Source organism: Miniopterus schreibersii, assembly GCF_964146895.1.
Source record: "Miniopterus schreibersii genome assembly, chromosome: 18".
Classification (NCBI taxonomy): Eukaryota; Metazoa; Chordata; class Mammalia; order Chiroptera; family Miniopteridae; genus Miniopterus; species Miniopterus schreibersii.
This window is the reverse complement of record NC_138121.1, coordinates 2,395,895-2,421,649: the sequence shown is the minus strand read 5'-3', so window position 1 is coordinate 2,421,649 and position 25,755 is coordinate 2,395,895. Positions and strand designations below refer to the sequence as shown.

General features: G+C 43.1%; 1 protein-coding gene across 3 annotated transcripts; it reads left to right on the top strand.

Annotated features, from left to right (window-relative positions):
* The first annotated feature begins 294 nt into the window (after window positions 1-294).
* On the top strand, window positions 295-25,755 carry LOC308547617 (uncharacterized protein). 3 transcript variants are annotated; one of them, XM_081118280.1, is made up of 3 exons: window positions 295-538; window positions 968-1,094; window positions 23,034-25,749. In XM_081118280.1, exons 1-3 carry the CDS (start codon window positions 449-451, stop codon window positions 25,181-25,183), a joined length of 2,367 nt encoding a protein of 788 aa, XP_080974406.1. In that variant the 5' UTR covers window positions 295-448; the 3' UTR covers window positions 25,184-25,749. The 3 variants fall into 3 exon arrangements, with proteins under 3 accessions (XP_080974406.1, XP_080974405.1, XP_080974404.1); XM_081118279.1 differs by lacking the exon at window positions 968-1,094 and adding an exon at window positions 17,251-17,377 and having other exon boundaries at window positions 338-538; XM_081118278.1 differs by lacking the exons at window positions 295-538; window positions 968-1,094 and adding exons at window positions 16,104-16,388; window positions 17,251-17,377 and having other exon boundaries at window positions 23,034-25,755.

Sequence of the window (25,755 nt, the reverse complement as noted above, 5' to 3'; positions counted from 1 at the left end):
TGAAGAAAGACGCGCAAAACCAGCAGCTAAAGGACGCCTCGCAGGTGCACTGGAGACAAACTTGCCCCGCAGATGTCCTCCACAGAAGGCGCTGGAGGGCACTTAGTATACTTGGTGTATCGTTGCCCCAGATGCCCCCAAACCCACTCCTCCAGTCAGCTGAGGAAATACAGGCTCCAGATCCAGGAAGGAAGGAACTGCATTACCCAGAAGGCTCGGCGCGGATTGCCACCACGCTGAGCCAATGAGGGCTCAGAAAGGGCATTTCCGGGAGGCCACTTCCGCAGGGCGGGCAGTCGGTAGTGGCGGGATTTCGGAGTCTCAGTTCTGTCTGAGGGGGTCGCAGGGTCCAGTGGGAAGGCCCGAGAGTGGTGTTTCCCGCCACGCAGCCAGTGGTCTGAGTCTCGAAGTCGCCCCTGGGTGACCCAGCCCGGGGCCTGTCCCCGCCATGCCCGGGGCGGCCTCCCCTCCCGCGGCTCCCGCCTGGCTCGGCCCTCAGGGTCCCGCGGGGGCGGCTGCGCGGAGGCGCGGGGCTGAGGTGAGCGCGCGTCCCGGGGCCCGCACGGCCTCCCCCTCCGACCCTGCAGCGGGGTGCGGGGCCCTGTCCCGTCCCGCAGCCCAGCCCCGCGTGGGGGACGGTGAGGGAGGTTGAGAGGGGAGCTGTGTGCGCTGAGGGCACAGCAAGTGCAGGGCAGAGTGGACGGGGGGGTTGTGCCTGAAGTGCCCACGCGCGTCTGGGTGCCGAGGATTGAAGCGAAGCTCAGGCGGGCGGGAGGACGCCAGCTGCTGTGCTGAGGGCGGTAACAGTGCCTAATGGGACTGTGGCGAGAGTGCAGCCTGCACTGGCCTTAGGGCCTGGTGTCCACTCTGAACGGGGGAGCCCTGGAGGAGGCTGAGCGTGGGGAAGGTGGGGAAGGAGTAGAATTTCGGGTTCTCAGAATGACTGCTCTGGTTTCAATTCTGACAGGTTGGGGTGGCCCTTGAGGACATTGCCCTGTACTTCTCCAGGAAGGAATGGAGGCTCCTTGATGAGGGTCAGAGAGGCCTGTACCTGAATGTGATGCAGGAGAACTTTGAACTTGTATCCTCGCTGGGTAAGACCCTGGCTCTCGCCAGTGACCGGGACTTGGCTTTGCATTTCCCATGCCCCTCTCCCCAGGGTGTGCTCTGTCGTCACTCGTGGACTGTGGGCACTGCTTGATTTCCCAGTTTTCTGGGTGGTTGCTGTCCTTGGTAGGGTTGGTTTGTTTGCAGTGCCGTTTTCCCTCCTTGCAGTCACAACACCTGCTGTACTGAACTCATAGGGAAGGGTGTGTGGTTGGTACTCTTGCAGGCAGTCCAATGGATTCCACCTTGACTAGCGAGGAAAAGAAGATTTTATATTTCTGTTATTTGTACATATTTTTTGGAAAATTATCTGTACATCCTTAGTACTTTTTTTTTTAATCCTCACCTGAGGATATTTTTTTCATTGCTTTTCAGAGAGAGTGAAAAGGAGAGAGAGAGAGAGAGACATTGATGTGAGAGAGACACTTAGCATTGGCTGCCTCCTGCATCCCTACCAGGCCTGGAATCTTACCTGCAACCTGAGTAGGTGTTCTTGGTCTGAATCTAACCCAGGACCCCTCAGTCCACAGGCACAAGCCCTAACCACTGACCCAAACCAGCCAGGGCCCTTAGCACTTTTATTAACCGTAGTTTTAACTAATGAGTTGTTTGAATACCTTGTATATTTTATATATTATTTCCTTTTCACACACAGGTACACATCTTTTTGCATTAGCTTACTTGTGCTTCACAGATATTTCGTGTTTTTCTTTCTTTCTTTTTTAATCAATTCAATGTTTTTGTCAACCCAGCAAGTGTAGTGCTGCCATTTTTCCAGCAGGCTTACCAGTGTTTAGCAATGAAGTATTTTTTTTTTAAATATATTTTTATTGATTTCAGAGAGAGAAAGGGAGACGGAAAGAGAGATAAAAACATCAATGATGAGAGAGAGTCATTGATCAGCTGCCTCCTGCTTGCCCCCTACTGGGGATGGAACCCATAACCTGATCATGTGCCCTGACCGGTAATCTAGCATCGATCTCCTGGATCATAGGTAGATGCTCAACTGCTAAGGTATGCTGGCAGGGCTAAAATATTTTTAATTAAGTTATGTAGAGTTTTTTAGATAGAGGTATTGTGTTGTTATTAGCCTGTAGTATAGTATTATATCTTTATTATTCATTGGGCACTGCAAATATTTGTGTGACTTTCTTTCTGTGTTGTAATATTTGCTTTATTGTGGGGGTCTGAACCGAACTCGCACTGTCTCAAAATATATTTCTGTGATTTGCAAGTATTTTTTCCTATCTGGTAGATTGTCTTTTCATTTCATTTTGTTAATTTCTGTTGTGATGTGAAGAAGCTGTTTCATTTGTTGTAGTTCAGACTGTTTATTTTTGCTTTTTTGCCTGGTGATTGGTGTCACATCCAGAAAATCATTTCCAAAACAAATCTCCAAAGCTTTTTCTCTAGGTTTTCTTGAAGATTTTTAAATTGTAGGACTGACATTTGATTCTTTTATACAGTTTGAGCTTATTTTTATCAGTGGTGCCCAGTTTTTTTTTACATGTGAATATCTATTTTCCCCAGCACCGTTCATTGAAGAAATTCTCCCTTTTTTCTTAAAGGTCTTGTGTTTTTGGTCAAAGATTAGTTGGATATCTAGGCCTGGGTTCATTTATGTGTTCTCTGTTCCGTTCTATTGGTCTATGTTTCTGTTTTTATTTCAGTAACACGCTGTTTGGTTGCTTTGGCTTTGTAATAGATTGAAGTCAGGAAATGTGATGCCACCAGGTTTGTTCTTGCTCAAGATTGCTTTTGCTATTCAAGATCTCTTGAGGTTTTATACATTTCTGGGTTCTTTGTTTAGTTCTGTGGAAAATGCCATTGGAATTATCATTGGGATTGCATTTAATCTGTAGGTACTTTGTGTACTATAGACATCTTAACAATATTACATTTTCAAATCCATGAACACAGGATGTCTTTCCATTTATTTGTGTTTTCTTCAATTTCTTTCACCACTGTCTTACAGTATTCAATGTATACACATTTCACCTTTTTGGTTGAATTTATTCCAGAGTTTTTGATGCTATTGTAAATTGACTTCTTTCTTCATTGCTCTATCATAGAATTTATTGTTAGTGTCCAGAAATGGTACTGATGTTTGTATGTTGTTTTGTATCCTGTAACTTTTCTGAATTTATTTATTCTTTAAAATTTTTCTTTTAATATTTTTATTGATTTTTAGAGAGAGGAGGGAGAGAGAGAAACACCATTGTGAGAGAGAATCATCAATCTGGCTGCCTCCCATATGCACCCCAATGGGGAATGAAACCTGCAACCTGGGCATGTGCCCTAATTCGGAATCAAACCAGCAAACTTTTGTTGCTCTGAAGGACGCCAAACCAGCTGAGCCACACCAGTCAGGGCGTATTCTTTAAAATGTTTTGTTTTTGGTTTCCAAGAGACTTACATAAAACCAGTCATACTCTTTACAATCTATTCTTTCCAATAACACCTTCAATTGTATACAAAAATCCTACCCCTTTACTCTCCACCACACAGCCCTTTATTGGTTTTTGATGTCACTATTCACATCTTTGCATATTGTGTATCTGTTAAGGTACAGGTTAGCTTTTGTATTTTCACTAGTTTTAATTTTTATCCTTTATAATAGAACTACATAATGTATATTCCATCAATCAGTGGTACAGTATTGTGCATTTGATTCTGTTCTCACCGTTACCAGTGTGATTTACACTCTGCTATGTATTCGTGTTTCTTTTTTTTTTCTCAACTTGAAGAACTTTTCTTGGCACTTCTAATAAGTCAAATTGAGTGGCAATGAACTTCCTTGTCTGTTGTTTGTCTGGGAAAGTATTTCTTCTTTGTGAAGAACAGGTTTTCTGGATAAAGTATTGCCTTTCATCTACTGTTTTTGAATATATTATTTTATCTTTTCCTAGCCTGCAAGGTTTCCTCAAAGAAACCTAGTACTACCCTTATTCTAGTGTTTCCCTGTGTGCAAGTAGTTTCTATTTTCTTTATGCTTTCACAATTCTCTTTGACTTTGATTTTTCACACTTTCATTATAATGTGTCATGGTAAATGCCTCTATGTGTTTAATCTGTACAGGGGCCTATGAGAATCATGAAGTTGGATAATCACATCTCTAATTAGATTTCAGAAGTCAGTCTTCAGTTTATTTCTTTAAATAAATTTTTTATCCTTTTACCTCCCTTGCTGTTTTCTTCCCTGCTTCCCTTCTCTCTTGCCCTCTCTCTCGCTCTCTCCCCTCCCTCTGGGACTCCCATGTTTAATAATTCAACTAGGCTGTCTTCACTCTTTTTTTTCTTCTTTTTTCTTTCCTACATACATGATTTCAAATGACCTGTCTTAGAGATCACCTTTCTGCTACTTGATCATGTGTGATTTTGAAACTTTTCATTGCATTTTTTCACTTTATTCATTATATTCTTCAACTCATGAATTTGTTTGATTCCTTTTTACAATTCCTGCTTCTCTGAACTTCTCCTTTTGTTCCTGTATTGGTTTTTTATTTTGTTGAGTTACATTCGGGTTCTCTTATAGCTCACTGAGGTTATTAAGTATTTTGAATGTTTTGTCTTGTTCTTAGTAGATTTCCATTTTGTTTGGTACTCATTATTGAAAAGTTATGATTTTGTTTTGGTGGTATCCTTGTTTGGCATATTTCTTTTAGTCTAATTTATATTTATTTTATTACTATTTTTTGTTAATCCTCACCTGAATATATTTTTTCCATTGATTTTTCTCTTAGAGTATGGCAGCAAGGCGGGGAGAGAGTGAAAGAGAGGAACATTGATGTGAGAGAGACAAATCGATCGGTTGCCTCCTGCATGCACCCCAAACAGAGTCAGGGATCAGACCTGCGACCCAGTTACAAGCCCTTTACTGGGAATCAAACTGATGATCCTTTGGTGAGTGGGCTAATGTTCTAACCACTGACCAACACTAGCTAGGGCCTCTTTTAGTCTAATTTTGATGTCTACACATTTGATGAACCAATTACTCCTTTCAACTGTAGGAACTAACTCTGGTTTGGTTAGAGAAAAAGCTCCACATGCACGTAGATGCAAGGGTTCTGACTCGGTGGGATTTTGTGTTTTGGGCTTGAGATCAGTCTCAGCAGGTTATTCATTTTGCTACTCCGTGAACTGAGATCAGAGTCACAAAGAATGTAGGGGTTCTCAGTGGCTTTAGCAGCATTTTTCCTCAATGGCAGCATTGGCTTCTGGAGTTTTAGGTGCAAACACTTTGGGGAAAATACTGATTGGTACTCATTATTTTCTACTGCTGGGAAGGTTGTGGCCAAGGAGTTATTTCTTGGAATACATGCCTATGAACTTTACAGTGTCTTCTGATCTGCAAACTGGAGAGTTTTTAGATGTTGCAAGGCCTCCTGAAAATTCTAGCAACAGAGTTTTCCAGGGTTTTCCACAGAACAGGTCATTAGTGTCCACTCTAGTGCAAGCAAACTGGCTGAAAGAGCTAGTCTCTACCATTGTCTTTTTTTAAAAAAATATTGTATTAATTTCAGAGAGAAGGGAAAGGAAGAGAGAGATAGAAATACAATGATGAGAGTCATTGATCAGCTTGCCTCCTGCCTACCCCCTACTGGGGATGGAGCCCGAAACCCGGGCATGTGCCCTGACTGGGAATTGAACCACCATCTCCTTGATCATAGGTTGATGCTCAACCACTGAACCATCCCGGCCTACCCTTGTCTTTTGATCCTAGACATCTCTACACATTTTTGCTCACCTAGTCGCCACAGTCATCCTTTCTGTGTAGTTCTCCCTTTTTTTCTCCCCTGCATTGCTGTTTGTCGTAATTGGACTCCTTTCCCTACTTCATGGCTGTATATGTTGGTGGATAGCTGTCTGCTTTCTCTTGGAAAGGGTATGAATTTTGGCATCTCCTATTCTGCCATTTTTCTGACATCATATAGCTCTTTTTCCTGTAGTCTGTTTTGTGCTGCTTTGTTCTACCATAGTACTGGCCATCCATCTATTCTGCTTCTCCCTTAGAAAGTGTATTATTTGTATCTGATGTAATGACTCAATTGGGAGTGAAGGGGAAAAGACCTTTGAGCATCACAGGAGGGACATGACTCCATCCATGGTAGAGTGGGCTCAGAGGGAGTCTTGCCTTGGTCAGTGAGAGTTGGTAAAGGTATGATGCTAGCACTTTGTTAAAGTCATAACTGGGTACCCAGGCTGTAACAACAGTGTCTTGTTACCGTTGCCAGTGCCCACACCTCAACCTACTTGTTTTTCCTCATTGTTGAAACTTTGCCAACTACTCAGTTCTAGGAATTATCATTTCTGCTTAGCTTTCGAGCTCATGGATAATCTTTACCTCTAAACTCTGCACCTCAGCCATTTCTCTCACAGGTTTTTCTGTACTGCTCTCCAACCATGATCCATGCCAACTGCTCATTAGAGTGTGCCCATATCCTTATATTGACCTTGAACAGCATCTGATCTGCTGCAATTGACTTTCATGGTTTCAAGCACATTCACACTCTTCTACACAGCCTCATGTCATCAGCAAGAACAGTCGAGCAGGAAGCCATTATCAGAGGAGTCACTTGTAAACTCTGCCTCTCTTTCTTGTGCCCCATCCTATGCTTATGTCCTACCATTGGTGAGTTCTCCACCACTTACTGACATTAAGGGTTGAGTACAACAGCTATTGCCTCAGAGCCTAACTCACTTGTCTTGAAATCATTCTGTATTATCTGCCTATATGTGACAGGTGGACATTTATGATGCGATTAACCTTTATCGGACAAAAGGGAACTTTAGTTCCCGGCAAGGAGTGGGTCCCGCTGGCCGAATGGGAACTTTTGTTCCCATTTATTTGAGTTATTTCTCGCTCCTTCTATGATGATGGTTGGAGTGCATAATGATGTCAGGACTATTTATCTCTATTTATTTATTTATTTATTTATTTATTTATTTATTTATCTCTATTTATTTATTTATCTCTATTTATCTGCCATCTTTTAAAGGTTAACCCTTCCCTATAAGATCAAAATGTACTTCATTAACATTTCTTTGTATTTAGGCTGCTGCTGTGGAGCAGAGGATGTGGAGGCACCCATTGAACAGAACATTTCTTTAAGATTGTCACAGGCAAAGAATCCCAAGGTAGCTTTGTCTTCCCAGAAATGCCACCCCTGTGAGAGTTGTGGACCAGTTTTGAGAGACATTTTTCACTTGATTGAGCAGCAGGGAACACACCACAGCCAGAAACTGTTGAGGTGTGGAGCATGTGCAAAACAGTTTTGTTTCAGTGCAAATTATCACCAGCACCAGGAGCAGCACATGAGAGAGAAACCTCTTATATGCAGATTGTACAGGGTCTCTCTTGCGAAGAACAGCAATTTCCATGAATCAAGGAAAACTTTTATTGCCAGGGACTTTAGGAAGAACTTCCTGAACATCTCAGAAAATCTTCAGCAAAAGGCAGCTCAAATCAGGGAGAGGTCAAATGAAATTTCTGTGTCTGGAGTGACTTGTCAAAGAAGAAGAAATCATCACACCTGGAGAGAGTGCAAGAAAGCCACTATCCGCAAGCACACCCCCGTACAGGACCAGGGTGTCCGTAATGAAAGACAGTGTTTTGTGTGTGGGGAATGTGGAAAATATTTTACCAGAATTGATGGCCTCCGTTGTCATGAGAGAATACACACAGGTGAAAGGCCTTATGAGTGCAGTGAATGTGGAAAGTGTTTTATTACAAGCAGTAACCTTGGAAGACATAGGAGAGTTCATCCTGGAGAAAGGCCTTATAAATGCAGTGACTGTGGGAAATGTTTTACAAGTAACCCTGGCCTCCATTATCATCAGAGAGTTCACACAGGAGAAAGGCTTTATGAGTGTAATAAATGCGGGAAATCTTTTACCAGTAGTGGTAAGCTCTGTTATCATGAGAGTGTTCACACCGCAGAAAGGCCTTATGTGTGCCGTGAATGTGGGAAATCATTTTCCTTTAGATGTCGCCTCCGTTATCATGAGAGATTCCACACAGGAGAAAGGCCTTATAAGTGCCATGAATGTGGGAAATCTTTTGCCAGTAGTAGTGGCCTCTTTTGTCATCGGAAAGTTCACACAGGAAAAAGGCCCCATGTGTGCAGTGAGTGTGGGAAATCCTTTCAAAGGAACTCTGACCTTCGTGTTCATCACAGAGTTCACACTGGAGAAAGGCCCTATGAGTGCAGTGAGTGTGGAAGGTCTTTTCAAAGGAACGCTGACCTTCATGTTCATCAGAGAGTACACACTGGAGAAAGGCCTTATGAGTGCAGTGAGTGTGAGAAATCTTTTACCACTAGCACTGGCCTCCGATATCATGAGAGAGTTCATAAGGGAGAAAGGCCTTATGACTGCAATGAATGTGGGAAGTCTTTTACCAGTAGTGCTGGTCTTCTTTATCATGAGAGAGCTCATAAGGGAGAAAGGCCTTATGTCTGTAGTGATTGTGGAAAATCTTTTGTCCATATGGGCAACCTTCATTATCATGAGAGATATCACACTGTAGAAATGCCTCATGATTGCCGTGAATAGAAAAATCTTCTACCAATAGCCGTGGCCTTTGTTGTCATCAGAAAGTTCATACAGTAGTAAGGCCTTTTGAGGGCAAAAATGTAGGAAATCTTTTACCTCGTAGCCATATTGTTTTATATTAGTGAGATCACACAAGAGAAAGGCCTGTGAGTACAATGAATGTGGGAAACTTTTACCAGTATCTATGGCTTCTGTTATCAGTTCATGCTGGTTAAAGGCTTCAAGTGTGCAGTGAATGTGGGAAATTATTTAGCCATAAAATTATGCCTCTTCACATTGGATAGTTCACACTCTGGAAGTCCTTAGATTTTAGGGAATGTGTTATTGTCTTGTTCAGTGTAATGACAAGAAAACTGAGTTGCCATCCGAGTTGAACTTCATACAAATGTTCACAGGCAGACATTTTTCAGAAATTTAATGTTTAATTTTTAAAGAATCTTAACAAATTATAAAGTGATTGTAACATTTTGCTTTCTTACCAGTGGTATATGAAGGTTCTATTTATGCCAGACTAGCAAACAAATAAAATTTGTTTAAGTTTTATTAACTTTAGCTTTTTAAATAAGTTTGTTGTGCTCTCTCTTTGCTGTTTTAGTAGCATTTTTGTAAGAATTCATGACAAGCATTTTTGCAGATGTGTATTTAGTACTGATAAGTTTTTAGTAAAATGTGTGCTCACATGATTTACCTATTCTTTTATGAATTTGGGCTATTCTCCTTTAACAAATAGGGCAGTGAAACAACAGAGATACGTTGCAATGTCACTCATTTTTATTCCTTGTGTAACAGACGTAACTTTTACTTTCTAGAATAATTGTTTTCAATACTTCAAAAATCTTTAAAAATTTTTTTGGTATACACAGTGTTACAGGCACATATCATACACTTGAAAGAGCCGCTTCTCCCTGCCCGTGTGGCTTTGTTGGGTGAGCATCGTCCAGTGCACTGACATTGGTTCGATGCCCAGTCGGGGTACATGCCCAGGTTGCAGGTTCAGTCCCCCAGTTGGGGTACAAGGGGAGGGTACCAATCCATATCCTTCTCTCTCCCTCCCCCTTCTTCTCTCTCTCAAATCAATAAAAACGTTTTTAAAAGAGAGAATCAGCATCATTAATACACTTCATCACTTTCGTAAGTTCAAACATTTAATATAATAATGCCTTGCCTTTTAGTGTTCACCCATTTTTGTGGTCTATCATCTGGGGTTGGTTGTTTGGAGCAGGATAATATGAGGATGAATAGGTATTTGTTGAACCCTAAAGTCCTCCTGAAAGCCAAAGAGAAAAGATCAGTGATCAGACTATACCTTATGCCACACAAGCTGGGTTTAAATCCCAGATCTCCAACAATTGCCATGACAACAGGCAAAGGATCCACCCTCTGGAACTCACATATTTCCTGTGGAAAACGTGGTAAAGATCAGCCTTGCTCCAATCCTTAGTGTCCATTCTATCTGCATTGGGTACACCACTTGCCATCACCTGTGGGTGCTGTCCACAAGCCATACATTTCTGGGACCTTCTGCCCGGGCTGCTTGTGAAAAATAAATGGGGTTTTTCAGAGCACCCTGATGATCTGCAGTCCAAACAGACCCCACCACATGGAGGCGGTATATTCAGGGCACTGAGGTCTCAATGTGGACTCGCCAGCAATGAATCTCTAGAGCTTTTTGAAACTCACTGCGCTGATGATATACCGGTAATGAGGATGCTACATGGCTACTGTGAGAACCCACAGAGGTAATAAAACATACTGAACATTTACTGTATGCTAGGGTTTGCTTTTTGAGTATCTTTTCTTTAATTCTTACAGCACCTTGGGAATTTGGGGGGAAATTAAGGATCAGAAAGATGAAGTGGGTCTTTCAAGGTCACACAACAGGAAAGTTAGATATAAGAGGCTGAGTTTAAACTGGGGAGTGTGGCCTAAGAGCTGGGGACAATCTCTCTATATGTGAAGCCCTCAGCCCTGGGCAGATAGCTGGGGAGGACCAGTGTCGCTCAGCTGCTGCTGTTGCTTACATTGTTGGAATTATAATAATGATTTTCCACTAATTCCTGTGATGTCCCATAGCACTCCTAGTCTGCCCCACAGTCTTCATGGGAACACCATCTGCATCATCTCCAGTGGTTTCTACAGAGAAAACTTCTTTGAGTCTTAGCAGCACTTTGTCTCAACTTTGGGCTTAGCACAGAGCTCAGTGCTAAGAAGACCCTGTGGTCTAGGCCTGGTTTTTACCTCCACCCACCTCGTGCGTGACAGGCTCAGATACCATCCACTGTGTTGAATGGGATGCCTCAATTTGACTCTTTAAGTGTTGTTGGTACATGGTTCTAACCATTCTGCAGGAATGGGACAACGGGGCATCTACACTGAGACATTCAGAAGTGACGCTGGAGACCTGCAGGATCCTCATCTTCTTGGTTGAGTCCTCACTGCTATGTCACAGGGGACACGCTGCTCGTGTGGTTTCAGTTCTGTCTCTGCCCGTACTGGCGGGATGAGACCAGGCCTTCCCTGCAGCCCTGACTGTGTTCTAGACCCACATCCTCCTTTCTAGGCTCCTGGTCTCTGGCCAGGGATCTTCAGGTAAGAACATAGTACTTAGGGACACAAAACCTGGCTCTAGTGCTCAGCACACTTTGGTCACAACTGAGATCTTTACTCCAGTATCCCCAAGATAGGAGCAGATTGAGCAAGTCAATATTTCTCAGCCCAGTTGCCAGGGTTGTAGGTGCTAGCCTTTTCTCAGAGTAAAGGGTGAGTCCAGAACATCCCCGATGAGACATTTGCCATCAGTGGGCTCCAAGTGTCTCCCTAAACAACACGATCCATTTAAAAGGCACCAGGTGGCTCTGCCTGGGTGGCTCGGTTGGAATATCCTGTACACCGAAGGTTGCGGGGTTTGATTCCCAGGTAGCGCACATAGCTAGGTTGTGGGTTCGATCCCCGCTAGGGGACCGTACGGGAGGCAGCTGATCAATGTTTCTCTGTCACATTGATGTTTCTCTCTCCCTTCTCTAAGAAATGAATAAAAACATCTTCAGGAGAGGATTAAAAAAATATTTTCTTTTTTGCCCAGGTGGTGTGTGGCTCAGTGGTTGAGTGTCGATCCATGCACCAGGAGATCACCAGTTTGATTCCCAGTCCAGGGCACATGCCCGGGTTGCAGGCTCGATCCCCAGTGGTGGGCGCTCAAGAGGCAGCCGGTCAGTAACTCACCATTGATGTTTCTATCTCCCTCTCCCTTTATCTCTCCGAAATCAATAAAAATATATTTTAAATAAATAAATAATTTTTAAAGGCACCATATGCATGTATGGACACCCTCTGAAAACCAACTCCCTTTTCTTTGTCATTCCACCTCACTGCTGTCAGAATGTCTTGGATTAGTACTGAATCTCTTAAAGCCCTTCTAAGTGTTAGTGATTTTCCATTTTGACAGAGGGAGCAGCCCCTGAGGGACTTGAAAACATTATTTTGATGTCATTGTATTTCCAAAGTAACCTATCACTTGTCGCAAGTCAAACTGGTTTTCCTAGTTAAAGAACAGATAGAAATATATTTATAGGACATGCCATATAACAAATATTAAATGTAGATCATTTTATTTTTTTAATACTCACCGAGGATATTTTGGAATTCATGCTGACAAACTCTATAGGGTTCTCTGAGGTATGAACTCGAAAGTTCACAGATGTTGCAGGGGTTCTATGGTCCGTAACAGCAAATTTCCTAGGGTTTTTCACAGAACAGGCCACTAGGGTCAATGCTAGCATAAACTCTGTGGTAGAAAGGGGTTCCTCCAACCCTTATTTTTTTACTCTAGCCATCTTTAAATATGCCCCACCACAGGCTTCCCAGTCATCCTTCTGTGATGTTCTCTTCTTCTCCCCTTTGTTGGTGCATGTTTTAATTGGACTAGTATTCCCCTCCCTGGGGCCTGATTTAGTTCCTGGATAGCTGTCTAAAAATTGTTCTGGAAAGGGGAATGAGTTCTTGTATCTCCTATTCTGCCCTCTTGCTGATTTGTTTCTTTCCTGTGTTCTGTTTTGTGCTCTGCTGTGCTATTATACTGCTCGCCGTCCATCTCTTCAGTTGCTCTGCTAGGACGTGTCTAATCTGTATCCCATGTGATGGCTCAACTGGGAGTTAAGGGGAAGAGGCATTTTGTGCATCACAGAGGTGACATGATTCCGTCCATGGAAGTATGGAACCAGAGGTGTCTTATATTGGTGAATGGTACTTGGTGAGTGTTTGATGCCAAAGCTTTAAGGTCATAACTGGGAGCCCATTTTGTTTAACAGTGTTTTGTTACTGTTGCCATTCCCACACCTTAATTTACTTGCCATGCTTATTGTTGACCATTTGCCAGCTACTCAGTTCTAATAGCATTTGCACGGAGACTTTCAGCCCAGGGATAATCTTCACCTCTATAAATTTTGAACCTCAACCGTATCTTTCACAGGTTTCTTTACTGCTCTCCAACCTTGGTCCCTGCCTGCAGAGCCTTGGCGTGTGCACATATTCTTATATGAACCTGGAACATTTTGTAATCCGTTGCAGTACATTTTTATGGGTGTGAGAACTGTCAAATTTTTCTACACAGATTCACGTCACCAGCAGGAAATGTCCTATAGGAAGCCATTTGCAGAGGCACAACTAGTAGACCCTGCCTCTCTTCTTCGTATCCCATTCTGTGGTCCTGTCATTTTCCTTGGTGAGGTCTCCACTATTGACTGACTTTTGGGGTCAAGTAACATATAACAGCTATTTTCTCAGAGCCTAACTCACTTGTCTTGAAAATCATTCTATAGAATCATGCCTAGCTATGACAGATAAACATTTGTGATGAAGATTTTTTTTTTTTTTTTTTATAAGGTCAACATGTACTTTATCACCGTTTCCTTTTGTTCAGGTTGCTGCTGTGGAGCAGAGAATGTGGAGGCATCAATTAAACAGAACAATAAAAATCAAAAACATATTTAAAAAGAAAAATGGAATTTATTTAAGGAAAGGGGATGAGGGATATCCAAAGGGAAGGGCTACACAGCACTGAGTCAGTGGGTATTGGGTCCATGATGGCAGCAAAAGTATACTTGGGACAGTGAAACAAGGAAAAGCATAAAAGAGGCAACAGGAGAGCCCAGGCTGGGCTGGGTTGGCTCACTGAGAAGTCAGAGAGAGAGAGAGAAGGGGGCCCTAGAGACAGGTTCAGGGGTAAGCCTGGGAGGAGCTGCCACTGCCCATTGCTCCCCTAGTTGCAAGTCTCCTGGGGTCCCTTCAGAGGGGAAGAAGGGGGATGGAGATGGCACGGACTAGTGGGGAACACCCACTGGGTCCTCTGTCTTTAGCCCTGTATTTATCTCTTTCTTGCTGGTGGAAATCTTAGGGGAGGTCTCGGGAGTGTCTCCACAGAATATTCATCAACTTTCCAGGTGTGCTCTTTCAGAGTTCTGGCCTCCACTGATTGGTCTGTGCCAGGGCAGGGGGTCATTAGTCAGTGTAGCTGCTCTTGAGGCAGCCAAGAAGCCACTGGTCTGGTTTTGCTGCTTTTCTAGGCCTGCAGCTGAAATACAGTTGAGGCCTAGATGTTATCTTTAGGGAGGATCAGCTATATGCTGGGGGAGGATAGGTTACCCTGGGGACAACATTCTCGTTTTCCCAGTTTTGCCACTTGCTAGGCATCTGGGGTTTCCTGCTCTGGTAAGTTTCTGCACCTGGGTTTCTGCACCATCTAACACATAGGTCAGCTTTCATTATGAATATGTACTTCATTTACTCTAAATATAAATGTGTTTATAATCTTATATTGAGAATGTCTAAAACATCATCTCACCTTACATCTTAAATATGTCTGTAAAGGACAAATTCTCTTTCACTACGATGATTACAATAGCACTTTCACATGAGCAAAAACACCAGTAATTTTGGAAGAATTCAATTTATCAAAGCATCCAAACCTGTAAGAATTTTTTATTAGTGTACGTTAACACTAACATTCAAACCTGTGAAGAATTTGTGTGAGTTTATTTGAGCCAAACTGTGGACAATTGCCAGGAAGCAAAAACTCAAGGGGTTGAGATAATGCTCCTGAGAATGCAAGTGTTGCAACTTATTTCATACATTACAATCAAAAGAGGAGACATAAGTGGGTTACATGAAATCTGTTGGTGATAGACTAAGAAGGTGGGAGAAAGCAAAGCAGAGAAAACTCTGGAATTGGATAAAAAGTAAAATGATAGACATACTTCTTTCACTTAGGTGGGTGTAGGATAGTTAACAGTCAACAATTAACATGATAACGAGAGGGCACTGGTGTGCTGGTTTTGCTTTAACGCATCTGGGAGGAAAAAAGAAATTACTTTGTTATTCCAAAGGCCTGTTATCCAAGATGCAAAAAGGCTGGAGACAGGCTTAGTTAAGGGTAAGATTGACCTTTGTTATGGAAAAATACTGCCCAAGGACATGACTACTTGCTACTAATTGCTTTTAGATTGAAAGCTTTAATTTTAAACCGTCCTATATGGTTACTTACTTTCGGTTTCTGAATTTGCAAGGCCACCGGCTCAGGCCTCCACAGAGCGTGTCGAGTTTAAGATGTGGCTCTTTTTTGTCCACAAATTCTCCCACTTTTTCCAAAATTTATCCTAATTGAAGTTCAAATTGTAAAGAGTTTCATTTAAACTTTCTATTATGCAGCTTAGTTTCGTTTGTTTTAATTTCAAAGGCTTGTCCTACATTTTTGTGTTTTATTTGTCACATACATAAATGATGGTGTAAGCAGGTCATTTATGTGCTAAAACGTTCCAGGCTCTTTAATGCAGGCAATACCTCTTTAATTATGACTGCTATATTTGGGTCATAGGGAATGTGTTTTAGTCAACACTGGACTCAAGTCCCTTCACCAGGAAAAGATGACAACTTTCCTTGGCAACTTTTGTTGTCGTTTTAATTCTCACCCCAGGATATTGGGGTTTGGTGTTGTTAATGCTTACCCCAGGATTTTCCCCAGCACTGATTTTAGAGAGCTTGGAAGACTGGAAAGGAGCGGGGTGGGAGGGGGGGAGTGAAAACATCTGATGTGAAATAACCTCCCACACGCCCCTGGGGCAGGAACTTGCAACCCAAGTACATCCTCTTGAATCGTACCCACGACTCTTGGGGTGCGAGGGCAAACGCTGGACCCACTGAGGCACAACGGCCAGGGCTGTCCTTATGCATTTTTAAGATGCCGCTCTCATAAGAACTGTCATTTCCACCCCCCTCCAGCGGCGAACCTTGGTCTTTTCTCCCAGGAGCGACGTGGCAAAACCCTTCATCAGACCCTTGGACTCTCGGAACTACATTACCCAGAAGGCCGCGTGTGGAACGCCGCCATCTTAGCCAATGAAGAGTCAGAAAAGGCGGTTCCTTTGGGGCACGACTCGGAGGGGCGGGACTTCCGGCCTCTTCCTTGAGGGCGGCATTTCATCTTCACCTAGGAGCCGCTCGCCTGCTTGGTTCGAAGGTCCAGAGCCCTGGGTCCTGGTGAAGATGCCGGGGACGAGAAGGCGCGGGAGTCGGGGTGCACACAGCACGAAGGCGGGCGTGAAGCTCGGCGACGCCGCCCGGGTGACCCGCGCCAGGGCCAAGACGGGCCCGGCCATGCCCGGGGCGGCCTCTCCTCCCGCCCGGCTCGGCCCTCAGGGTCCCGCGGGGGCGGCTGCGCGGAGGCGGGGGACTGAGGTGAGCGCGCATCCCGGGGCCCTCACGGCCTCCTCCTGCGACCCTGCAGCGGGGTGCGGGGCCCTGTCCCGTCCCGCAGCCCAGCCCCGCGTGGGGGACGGTGAGGGAGGCTGAGAGGAGAGGGGGGAGCTGTGTGCGCTGAGGGCACAGCAAGTGCAGGGCAGAGTGGACGGGGGGGGGGTTGTGCCTGAAGTGCCCACGCGCGTCTGGGTGCGGAGGATTGAAGCGAAGCTCAGAGGCGGGCGGGAGGACGCCACGGCCTGGTCGGGGGTTGCCGGCTGCGGGATCCCCCAGAGGGCTGGGGCTGCGGCGGGCCCGGTGGAGTGCTGGAGGCTCCCTCTGGGTGCCAGGTGCCAAGCTCCTGGGTGAGTCCGGAGAGATCCCTGAGATACGGAGCAGGAAGGGGCAGCGCCGGGTGAGTGAAGCCGGGGCCTGGAGGTGTGAAGGAGGTAGCCGTTGCCCAGTGGGGTGCACATCCAGAGGAGTGTGAGCCGAGGGTGCTGGGGCCCAGGTGCGGGGACCGAAGGGTGAGGCTTGAGCCCAGGTTCGGCTTTGTGTTGGAGGCACGATCAGGGGGGCTGCAGTGGTGTTGCTTGGCGGGCAGGAGGGGGTCGTGCAGGGATGGCCCGGAGCTTAGGTGGCATTTACATGCTGTGCCCCCCACCCAGCTGCTGTTGCTGAGGGTGGTAACCGTGATTAATGGGACTGTGGCGAGAGAGCAGCCTGCACTGGCCTTAGGGCCTGGTGTCCACTCTGAACTGGGGAGCCCTGGAAGAGGCTGAGCGTGGGGAAGGTGGGGAAGGAGGAGAATTTCGGGTTCTCAGAATGACTGCTCTGGTTTCAATTGTCTCAATTCTCACAGGTTGGGGTGACCTTTGAGGACATTGCCCTGTACTTCTCCAGGAAGGAATGGAGGCTCCTTGATGAGGGTCAGAGACGCCTGTACCTGAATGTGATGCAGGAGAACTTTGAACTTGTATCCTCTCTGGGTAAGACCCTCATTGACCTGGACTTGGTTTTGGGTTTCCTCCTGCCTCTGTTGCCAGGGTGTGCTCTGTCTTCATTTGTGGACTGTGGCACTCTTAGTTTCAGAGTTTTCCAGGTAGCTGCTGTCCTTTGTAAGGGCGATTTGTTTGCTTTGCCCTTTTCTTTCCCTGCAGTCACAATACCTGCTGTACTAAACTCATAGGGAGGAATTTGTTGTTGGTAATGTTACAGGAACCTAATGATTCTACCTCGATTAGTGAGGAAAACCATTTTTTATATTCCTGTTGGTGAATTGTACATTTTTTGGAATATTGCCTTCACATTCTTAACCCATTGTGTAACTGGATTTTTTGGCTAGCAAGTGTTTTGAATACCTTCTATATTTTATGTATTAATTCCGTATTATATACAGGTACTTGTCTTTTTGCATGGACTTAATTGTGCTTCACAGATACTGCGTTTTGTTTTTTTACAAATTCTGTGTTTTTTGCGACCCTGCATTCATGAAGTCTAGTGTCCTGATTTTTCCAGCAGGCTCAGATGCTTTTTACCAATGTCAGTTTAAGAAACAATCAACCCTGTAAAGAATATTTGTGCCTGGCCAGGCATGGTTCAGTGGTTGAGCATTGATTGTGATCCAGGAGATGGAGGTTCGATCCAGTCAGGGCACATGCCTGGGTTGCAGGCTAGATCCCCAGTGGGGCATCAATGACTCTCTCATCATTTTGTTTCTATCTCTCTTGCTTCCTCTCCCTTCCTGTCTCTGAAATCTATAATAAAGACATATTTTTTAAAAAAGAACAAAAAGTATTTAGGGTTATTAAAAAAAAGAAGAATTTTTGTGAGTTTGAGGGAAACTGTCAACAATTGCCAGGAAGCAAAATCTCAAGGCATTGAGAAAATGCTCCAGAGAATGGCAGTTTTGCATCTTATTTTATACATTACAATCAAAAGAGATGATATAAGTGGCATACATGAAATTCATTAGTGATTAGGGGAGGTGGGAGAGAGCAAAGTGGGGATACATCTAGAATTGGATAAAAAGTACAGTGATAAGTCTTTGTGTGGATACGGATGGTTACTAGTCAATATTAATATGATAAATGTAACAGTGAGCACAGCTGGGCATGGCTCAGCAGTTGAACATTGACTTAGGATCCAGGAGGTCAGGGTTCGATTCCTGGTCAGGGCACAGGCCTGGCCTTAATTCCCAGTTGGTGGCTCGATCCCCCGTCGGGCGTGCAGGAGGCAGCCAGTCAATGACGAATCTCTCATCATTGGTGTTTCTATTTCCCCCTCCTCCCTTCCTTTCTGGAATCAATAAAGTTATATTAAAAAATAAAATAACAGTGAGAGGATTTGTAGTCTCTGCAGTGGTGCATTGGTTGTGCCCTGAGGAGTCCAGAAAAAGGGAAGTTACCCTGACATTCTAAAGGTATGTTATCATGGATGCAAAAGACAGTTGACAGGCTCAGTTAAGGTAAAGGTTGACTTTTGTCAGGGAAGATTCTGGCCTAGGACATGACTACCCACCGTAAACTGCTTTTAGTTAAAAAGCTTTAATTTCAGATCATCCTTTGTGGTTACTTTAGGTCTTTTGAGTTTGCAAGGCCACAACACAGGCCTTTCCTGAGCTTGTCAGTGTTGACCAATAAAGTATTTTTATTTAAGTTATGTAGTTTTTTTTTCACACAGCTATTGGGTTTTTATTAGCCTGCAATATAGTGTTAACATGTTCATTACTCACTGAGAATTCCAAATATTTGTGTGACTTTCTGTATGCCGATACTCGCTTTATTGTGGGGATCTGAACCAAATCCACAATATCTCCAATTGATATGTTCATATCATTTGCAGGTGTTTTCTCCCAACTCATAGATTGTCTTTTCACTTCATTTGTTAATAGGCTGTTTTGATGTGAAGAAGCTTTTTCATTTGTTGTAGTCCAGACTGTTTATTTTTGCTTTTTAATCTGGTGGTTGGTGTCACACCCAGAAAATCATTTCCAAAACAAATCTCCAAAGTTTTTTCTCTAGATTGTTTTGAAGGAGTTTTACATTTTAGGATTGTCATTTAATTCTTTCATGCAGTTTGAGTTAAATTTTACGAGAGGTTTCCAGTTTTGTTGTTTTACGTGTGAATACTCATTTTTACCAGCACCATTCATTGAAGAAACTATCTTTCCTTTCTTATGTGTCTTGTGTTTTTGTCAAAGAGTACTTGAACATATGTGCCTGGGTTTATTTCTGTGTTCTCTGTTCTGTTGGTCTATGTGTGTTTATTCCAGCATGCCCCCCCAACAGGGATCGAACGTGCAACCCGGGCATGTGCCCCAAACAGGAATTGAACCGCGATCTCCTGCATCCTAGGTTGATGCTCAACTGCTGAGCCACGTCCGACTGGGTGCCATTTAAATTTTTTATGCCTATGTTTCTCTATTTCTACTTCTTATTTAACATTTTTAGCAGTGCTGGTTTGGTAGTGATAAACTCGTTTAGCCTTTTATTTTGTCTGGGACACTATTTCACCGTCTATTTTGAATGATAGCCTTGCTGGATAAAGTAGTCTTGGCTTCACTTCCCTATTTTTCATTACCTGGGATACTTCATGCCATTCCCTTCTGGCCTGTAGAGTTTCTGATGAGAAATCATCTGACAGCCTTATGGGAGCTTCTGTGTAGGTGACAAATTGTTTTGTTCTTGCTGCCTTTAAGATTCTCTCTTTGTCTTGAATTTTTGGCATTTTAATTATGATGTGTCCGGACATGGGCCTTTGGGTTGTTCTTCCTTGGAACTTTCTGTGCTTCCTGAACTTTTTTTGGACAAATCATTTGATACCCTTGTTTGGGCATTTCCCTTTGTACAAGAGGTTTCTATTTTCTTTGTGCTTTCACAATTCTCTTTGCCTTTGATTTTTGTTACTTTTATTTACAGTGTGTCTTGGTGACGTCCAGTTTGCATAGAATCTGTACAGGGACCTTTGAGAATGCATGCACTTGATTATTCACATCTCTTTCTCAAATTTAGGAGGTCAGTCTTCAGCTTATTTTTTATTTTATTTATTATTTATTTATTTATTTATTAAAAAATATATCTTTATTGATTTCAAAGAGAGGAAAGGAGAGGGAGAAGGAGAAAGAGAGGTAGAAACATCAATGATGAGAGAGTCATCAATTGGCTGCCTCCTGCACGCTCCCAACTGGGGATCGAGCCTGCAATCTGGGCATGTGCCCTGACGGAGAATCTAACTCCAATTGCCTGGATCCTAGGTTGATGCTCAACCGCTGAGCCACGCCCGGCGGGGCTTCAGCTTATTTTTTTAAATAAATTTTTTACCACTTTTTCTCTTTTTGTTCTTAGTCTCTTTCTCTTTCTTCCACTAACCACCCCACCAAGGTGTTTCCTTGGATTCCCATAATGCAAATGTTGGATATCTTGATGGTGTTACTTAATTCACATTGCTGTATTCTTTAAATTTGTTTGTTTGTTTACTTATTTTTTAAATATATCTTTACTGATTTTAGAGAGAGAGGAAGGGAGAGGGAGAGAGAGAATTGAGACATCAATGGTGAGAGAGTCATCGATTGGCAGCCTCCTGCACGCCCCTGACTGGGGATTGAGCCCACAACCCGGGCATGTGCCCTGACCGGGAATTCAACCTTGATCTCCTAGATCCTACGTCGATGCTCAACCGCCAAGCCATGCCTGGCCAGGCTAAATTTATTTTTCTTCTTTTTTCCTCTCTACCTGGATGACTTCAAATGATGTGTCTTTGACATCACATATTCTTTCATGTCTGATTTTGATAGTCATTATTGCATTTTTCATTTCCTTCATTGTTTATTTGTCAACTCCAGCACTTCTGTTACATTCTTTTTTATGATTTCTGTCTATCTGATATTCTTTTGTTCCTGTGTTGGTTTTTTCATTATATTGGTTCCATTTGTATTTTCTTATAACTCATTGCTGTTTTTAAAAGTAAGTATTTTGGATTACTTATCAGGCTGTATGTTGATCTCCATTTGTTTCATATTTATTAGTAGAAAAATTATTATGTTCTCTTGATGGTGTCTATGTTATTAGTATTTCTTCTAGTCCTGTGTTGATGTCTACACATTTGATGAAGCAGTTAATCCTTTACTCCTTTCAACCTTATGGACCAATTCTGGCCTGAGAAATAGATTAATCTGCATGTGGAATCAAAAGTGTTGGCTGGGAGGAGTGTTGTGTTTTGATCTTGAGAAAAGCTTCAACAGCCTAGCCTCCTTGATGCTCAATGAGCTGAAGTCAGAGTAACAATGTACGATCCACAATGGTTTTGGCAGCAATTTTTTTCAATACGGGTTTTGAGATCTGTGGTGGAAAATACTGCCAGGGACATACTGATTTTTGTCTCTTTTCTATGGTAGGTTATATCCAAAAGGATTTTTTTTGGTAATTTATGCCAAGAAACTCTATAGGGTATTTTGATGTGTATATTGTGGGGAGTTCACTGATGTTACAAGGGCCTTCTGAGGTTTTTCAAAACAGAATTTTCGAGTGTTTTTTATGGAACAGGCCACTAAGGTCAATGGTAGCACAAGCACTGTGGCTGATAGAGGTAACTCTGACTCTTTTGTTTTTGACCCTAGCCATCTTCAAGTATGTTTACTCACCGAGTCTTCTCAGTCATCATTTCTATGCAATTCTCCCCTTTTTTGCTCTTTGCTGTTTGTCTTTATGGGTGCTAATTCCCATTTCCTGTGTTTTCTTTGTGGATAGCTCACTACTTGTACTGGGAGGGAGATGAATTCTTATGCCATATTGCTGGTGTCACTCACCTTTTTTTTTTTCTTTTTTACTGTGGTTGCTTTTGTGATTTGTTGCTCTACACAGTGCTGGCCATCCATCTCTTCAGTTTTTCATCATCTGTATCCCATGTAATTGCTCAACCTGGGATTTCTGTATCACTGGAGAAACATGACTCCATCCATGGCAGGTTGTGCCCAGAGGAGGTCTTGGATTGGTGAAGGGCTATTGGAGAAGGATTGAAGCCAGGGATTTTTAAAGGTCATGACTTGGAATCCACTTTGTTCAACAGGATTTTATCATTGCCAGTTTCTAACCCCATTCTGCTTGTGCTTGCTTATTGTTGACACTTTGCCAACTACTCAGTTCTAATATTTATCTTTCTACTCGGATTCCCAGCTCATGGATAATCTTCACCTCTCTAAACTTTGCACCTCAACCATTTCCCTCACAGGTTCCTCTTTACTGCACTCCTGCCTTGGTCCATGCCTACAGACCCTTGGAGTATATTGACCTTAAATATCCTGTGCTCTGATACAATTGATATTTATAGGTTTGAGCATATTCAAATTATTCTACACAGACTCACATCACCAGCATGAAAACTACCACCAGAAGTCTTTCTGAAGGAACAACTGGTGAATGCTGCCTCTCTTCTTAGTGTCCCATTCTATGCTTCTATCCATCCCTTGGTGAGGACTCCACCATTGGCTGACCTTTGTGATCAAGTAATGTGTAACATGCATTTCCTCAGAGTCTAACTCACTTGTCTTGAAAATCATGTCTAGCTATGACAGCTGGACATTTGTGATGAGGATATTCCTTCCCTCTAAGGTCAACATGTACTTCATCAACATTTCCTTTTGTACAGGTTGCTGCTGTGGAGCGGAGAATGTGGAGGCACCAACTGAACAGAGCATGTCTGTAAGAGTAACACGGGCAAAGAATCTAAAGTTACCTTTGTCTTCCCAGAAGAGCCACCCCTGTGAGGGTTGTGGGTTGGTCTTGAGAAACATTTTCCACTTGATTGACCTACAGGGAACACAACACAGCCAGATGCTTTTGAGGTGTGGGGCATGTGCAAAACAATTTTATTTCACTACAAAACTTCACCAGCAGCAGCATGTGAGAGAGAAGCCCTTTATTAGAGGTCTGGAGAGGATCTCGCTTGCAAAGGGCTACAATTTCAATGTGTTTCAGAAAAATTTTACCAATGGCACGGTTGGGCAGGGGATCCTTACCAGGTCAGGACGTCTCTACCAAAGGGCTACTCAGACCAGGGATAGGCCAAAGGAAATCTCGACATCTGCCATTACTTTTCAAAGTAGAAAAAATTATCGTACCAGGAAAGAATGTAAGAAAGCCATTGGCCACAAGCTCACATTTGTTCAAGACAAGCGAGTTCATACTGGAAGACAGTGTTTTGTGTGCCGTGAATGTGGTAAGTATTTTACCAAAATGTCTACTTTTCTTTATCATCAGAGAGTTCACACTGGAGAAAGGCCTTATGAATGCAGTCATTGTGGGAAATCTTTTACAAGGATCTGTTTTCTTCGTTATCATCAGAGAATTCACACTGGAGAAAGGCCTTATATGTGCCATGAATGTGGGAAATCTTTTACAAGTAACACTGGCCTCCGTTATCATCAGACATTTCACACAGGAGAAAGGCCTTATGAATGCAATGAATGTGGGAAATCTTTTAGCTGTAGCAGTGGCCTCCGTTGTCATCAGAGAGTTCACACTGGAGAAAGGCCTTATGAGTGCAGTGAATGTGGGAAATCTTTTACCTGTAACAGTGGCCTCCGTAGTCATCAGATAGTTCACACTGGAGAAAAGCCTTATGAGTGCAATGAATGCGGAAAATCTTTTGGCAGGATCGATTCCCTTCGTTGTCATCAGAGAGTTCACACTGGAGAGAGGCCTTATGAGTGCAGTCAATGTGGGAAATCTTTTACCACTAGCACTAATCTTCGTATTCATGAGAGATTTCACACAGGAGAAAAGCCTTATGAATGCAATGAATGTGGAAAATGTTTTACCACTAGCACTAATCTTTGTTATCATCAGAGATTTCACACAGGAGAAAGGCCTTATGCATGCAATGAATGTGGGAAATCTTTTACCACTAGCACTGGCCTTCGTGATCATCAGAGATATCACACAGGAGAAAGGCCTTATGAGTGCACTGAATGTGGGAAATCTTTTACTATGATCAAATGCCTTCATCGTCATCAGAGAGTTCACTCAGGAGAAAGGCCTTATGAGTGCACTGAATGTGGGAAATCTTTTACTATGATCTATTACCTTCGTCGTCATCAGACTGTTCACACAAGAGAAAGACCTTATGAGTGTAGTGAATGTGGGAAATCCTTTGTCTCGATATATAGCCTTCGTGATCATCAGAGATTACACACTGGAGAAAAGCCTTATAAGTGCAGTGAATGTGAAAAATCTTATAACAGTATCAGTTCCCTTCGTTTTCATCAGAGAGATCACACTAGAGAAAGCCATTATGAGTGCTCTGAATGTGGGAAATCTTATACCAGTAGAAGTGGTCTTCGCTATCATGAGACAGTTCACGCTGGGTCTAGGCCTTATGAGTGCAGTGAATGTGGAAAAACTTTTACCAGGATCCAAAGCCTTCGTTATCATCAGAGAGTTCACACGAGAGAAAAACCATATGAGTGCAGTGAATGTCGGAAATCCTTTGCCTCACTGTATAGCCTTCGTGATCATCAGAGATTACATACTGGAGAAAAGCCTTATAAGTGCAGTGTATGTGAAAAATCTTACATCAGCATCAGTTCCCTTCGTTTTCATCAGAGAGATCACACTGGAGAAAAGCATTATGAGTGCTCTAAATGTGGGAAATCTTATGCCAGTAGAACTGGCCTTCGTTATCATGAGACAATTCACACTGGGACAAGGCCTTATGTGTGCGGTGAATGTGGGAAATCTTTTACCAGGATCCAAAGCCTTCGTAATCATCAGAGAGTTCACACTAGAGAAAGGACTTAGGAGTGTAGTTAATGTATCCAAAATCCTAACCTTCCTCCACACATAACAGTTAACCTGGGAGGAAGGTGTTTGATGTATAGGAAATGTACAATTTTTCAATAGTATAGTAAACCCTGTGAAGCATAATTTGTCTGAATTGAATCTCATACATTGAAATGTCAACAGTAGGGAGGTTTCCCATCAATTTTGTTTGAAAAGCATATGTGCATATGTTGCATTTTTTAATCTACCCAGATGTTTTTCCAGATCTGTCTCACTGAATATTTCTGTTGCTGAAGTAGTGTCACCTGTGTTACCTATAAAGTGTCCACAGGTTGCATCACTCACCATCCTTAGGCTCAGGAAAGCTAACTCTGACTTGTTGAACAAAGTTAGGAGCAGCCTTTACTCAGATATGTATTTGGTTCCTCTGTATCTGTAGTAAAATGTCTGGTCAGGTGTTCTGCCTATTCTAGTATGAGGTTGGTCAGTTTTCTTTAACAAAAGGGCAGTGAAAGAACAAAGGTGGATATTGGAATTTCACTCATTTTGTGCCTTTTTTGCTTTATAAAATAAATGTTTTTTTGTATTGG

Coding starts and splice junctions, on each gene's coding strand:
- LOC308547617 (XM_081118278.1), top strand. CDS start 16,197: ATGCCGGGGACGAGAAGGCGCGGGAGTCGGGGTGCACACAGCACGAAG. Junction 16,389..17,250: donor CGCGGAGGCGGGGGACTGAG/GTGAGCGCGCAT, acceptor CAATTCTCACAG/GTTGGGGTGACCTTTGAGGA. Junction 17,378..23,033: donor TGAACTTGTATCCTCTCTGG/GTAAGACCCTCA, acceptor CCTTTTGTACAG/GTTGCTGCTGTGGAGCGGAG.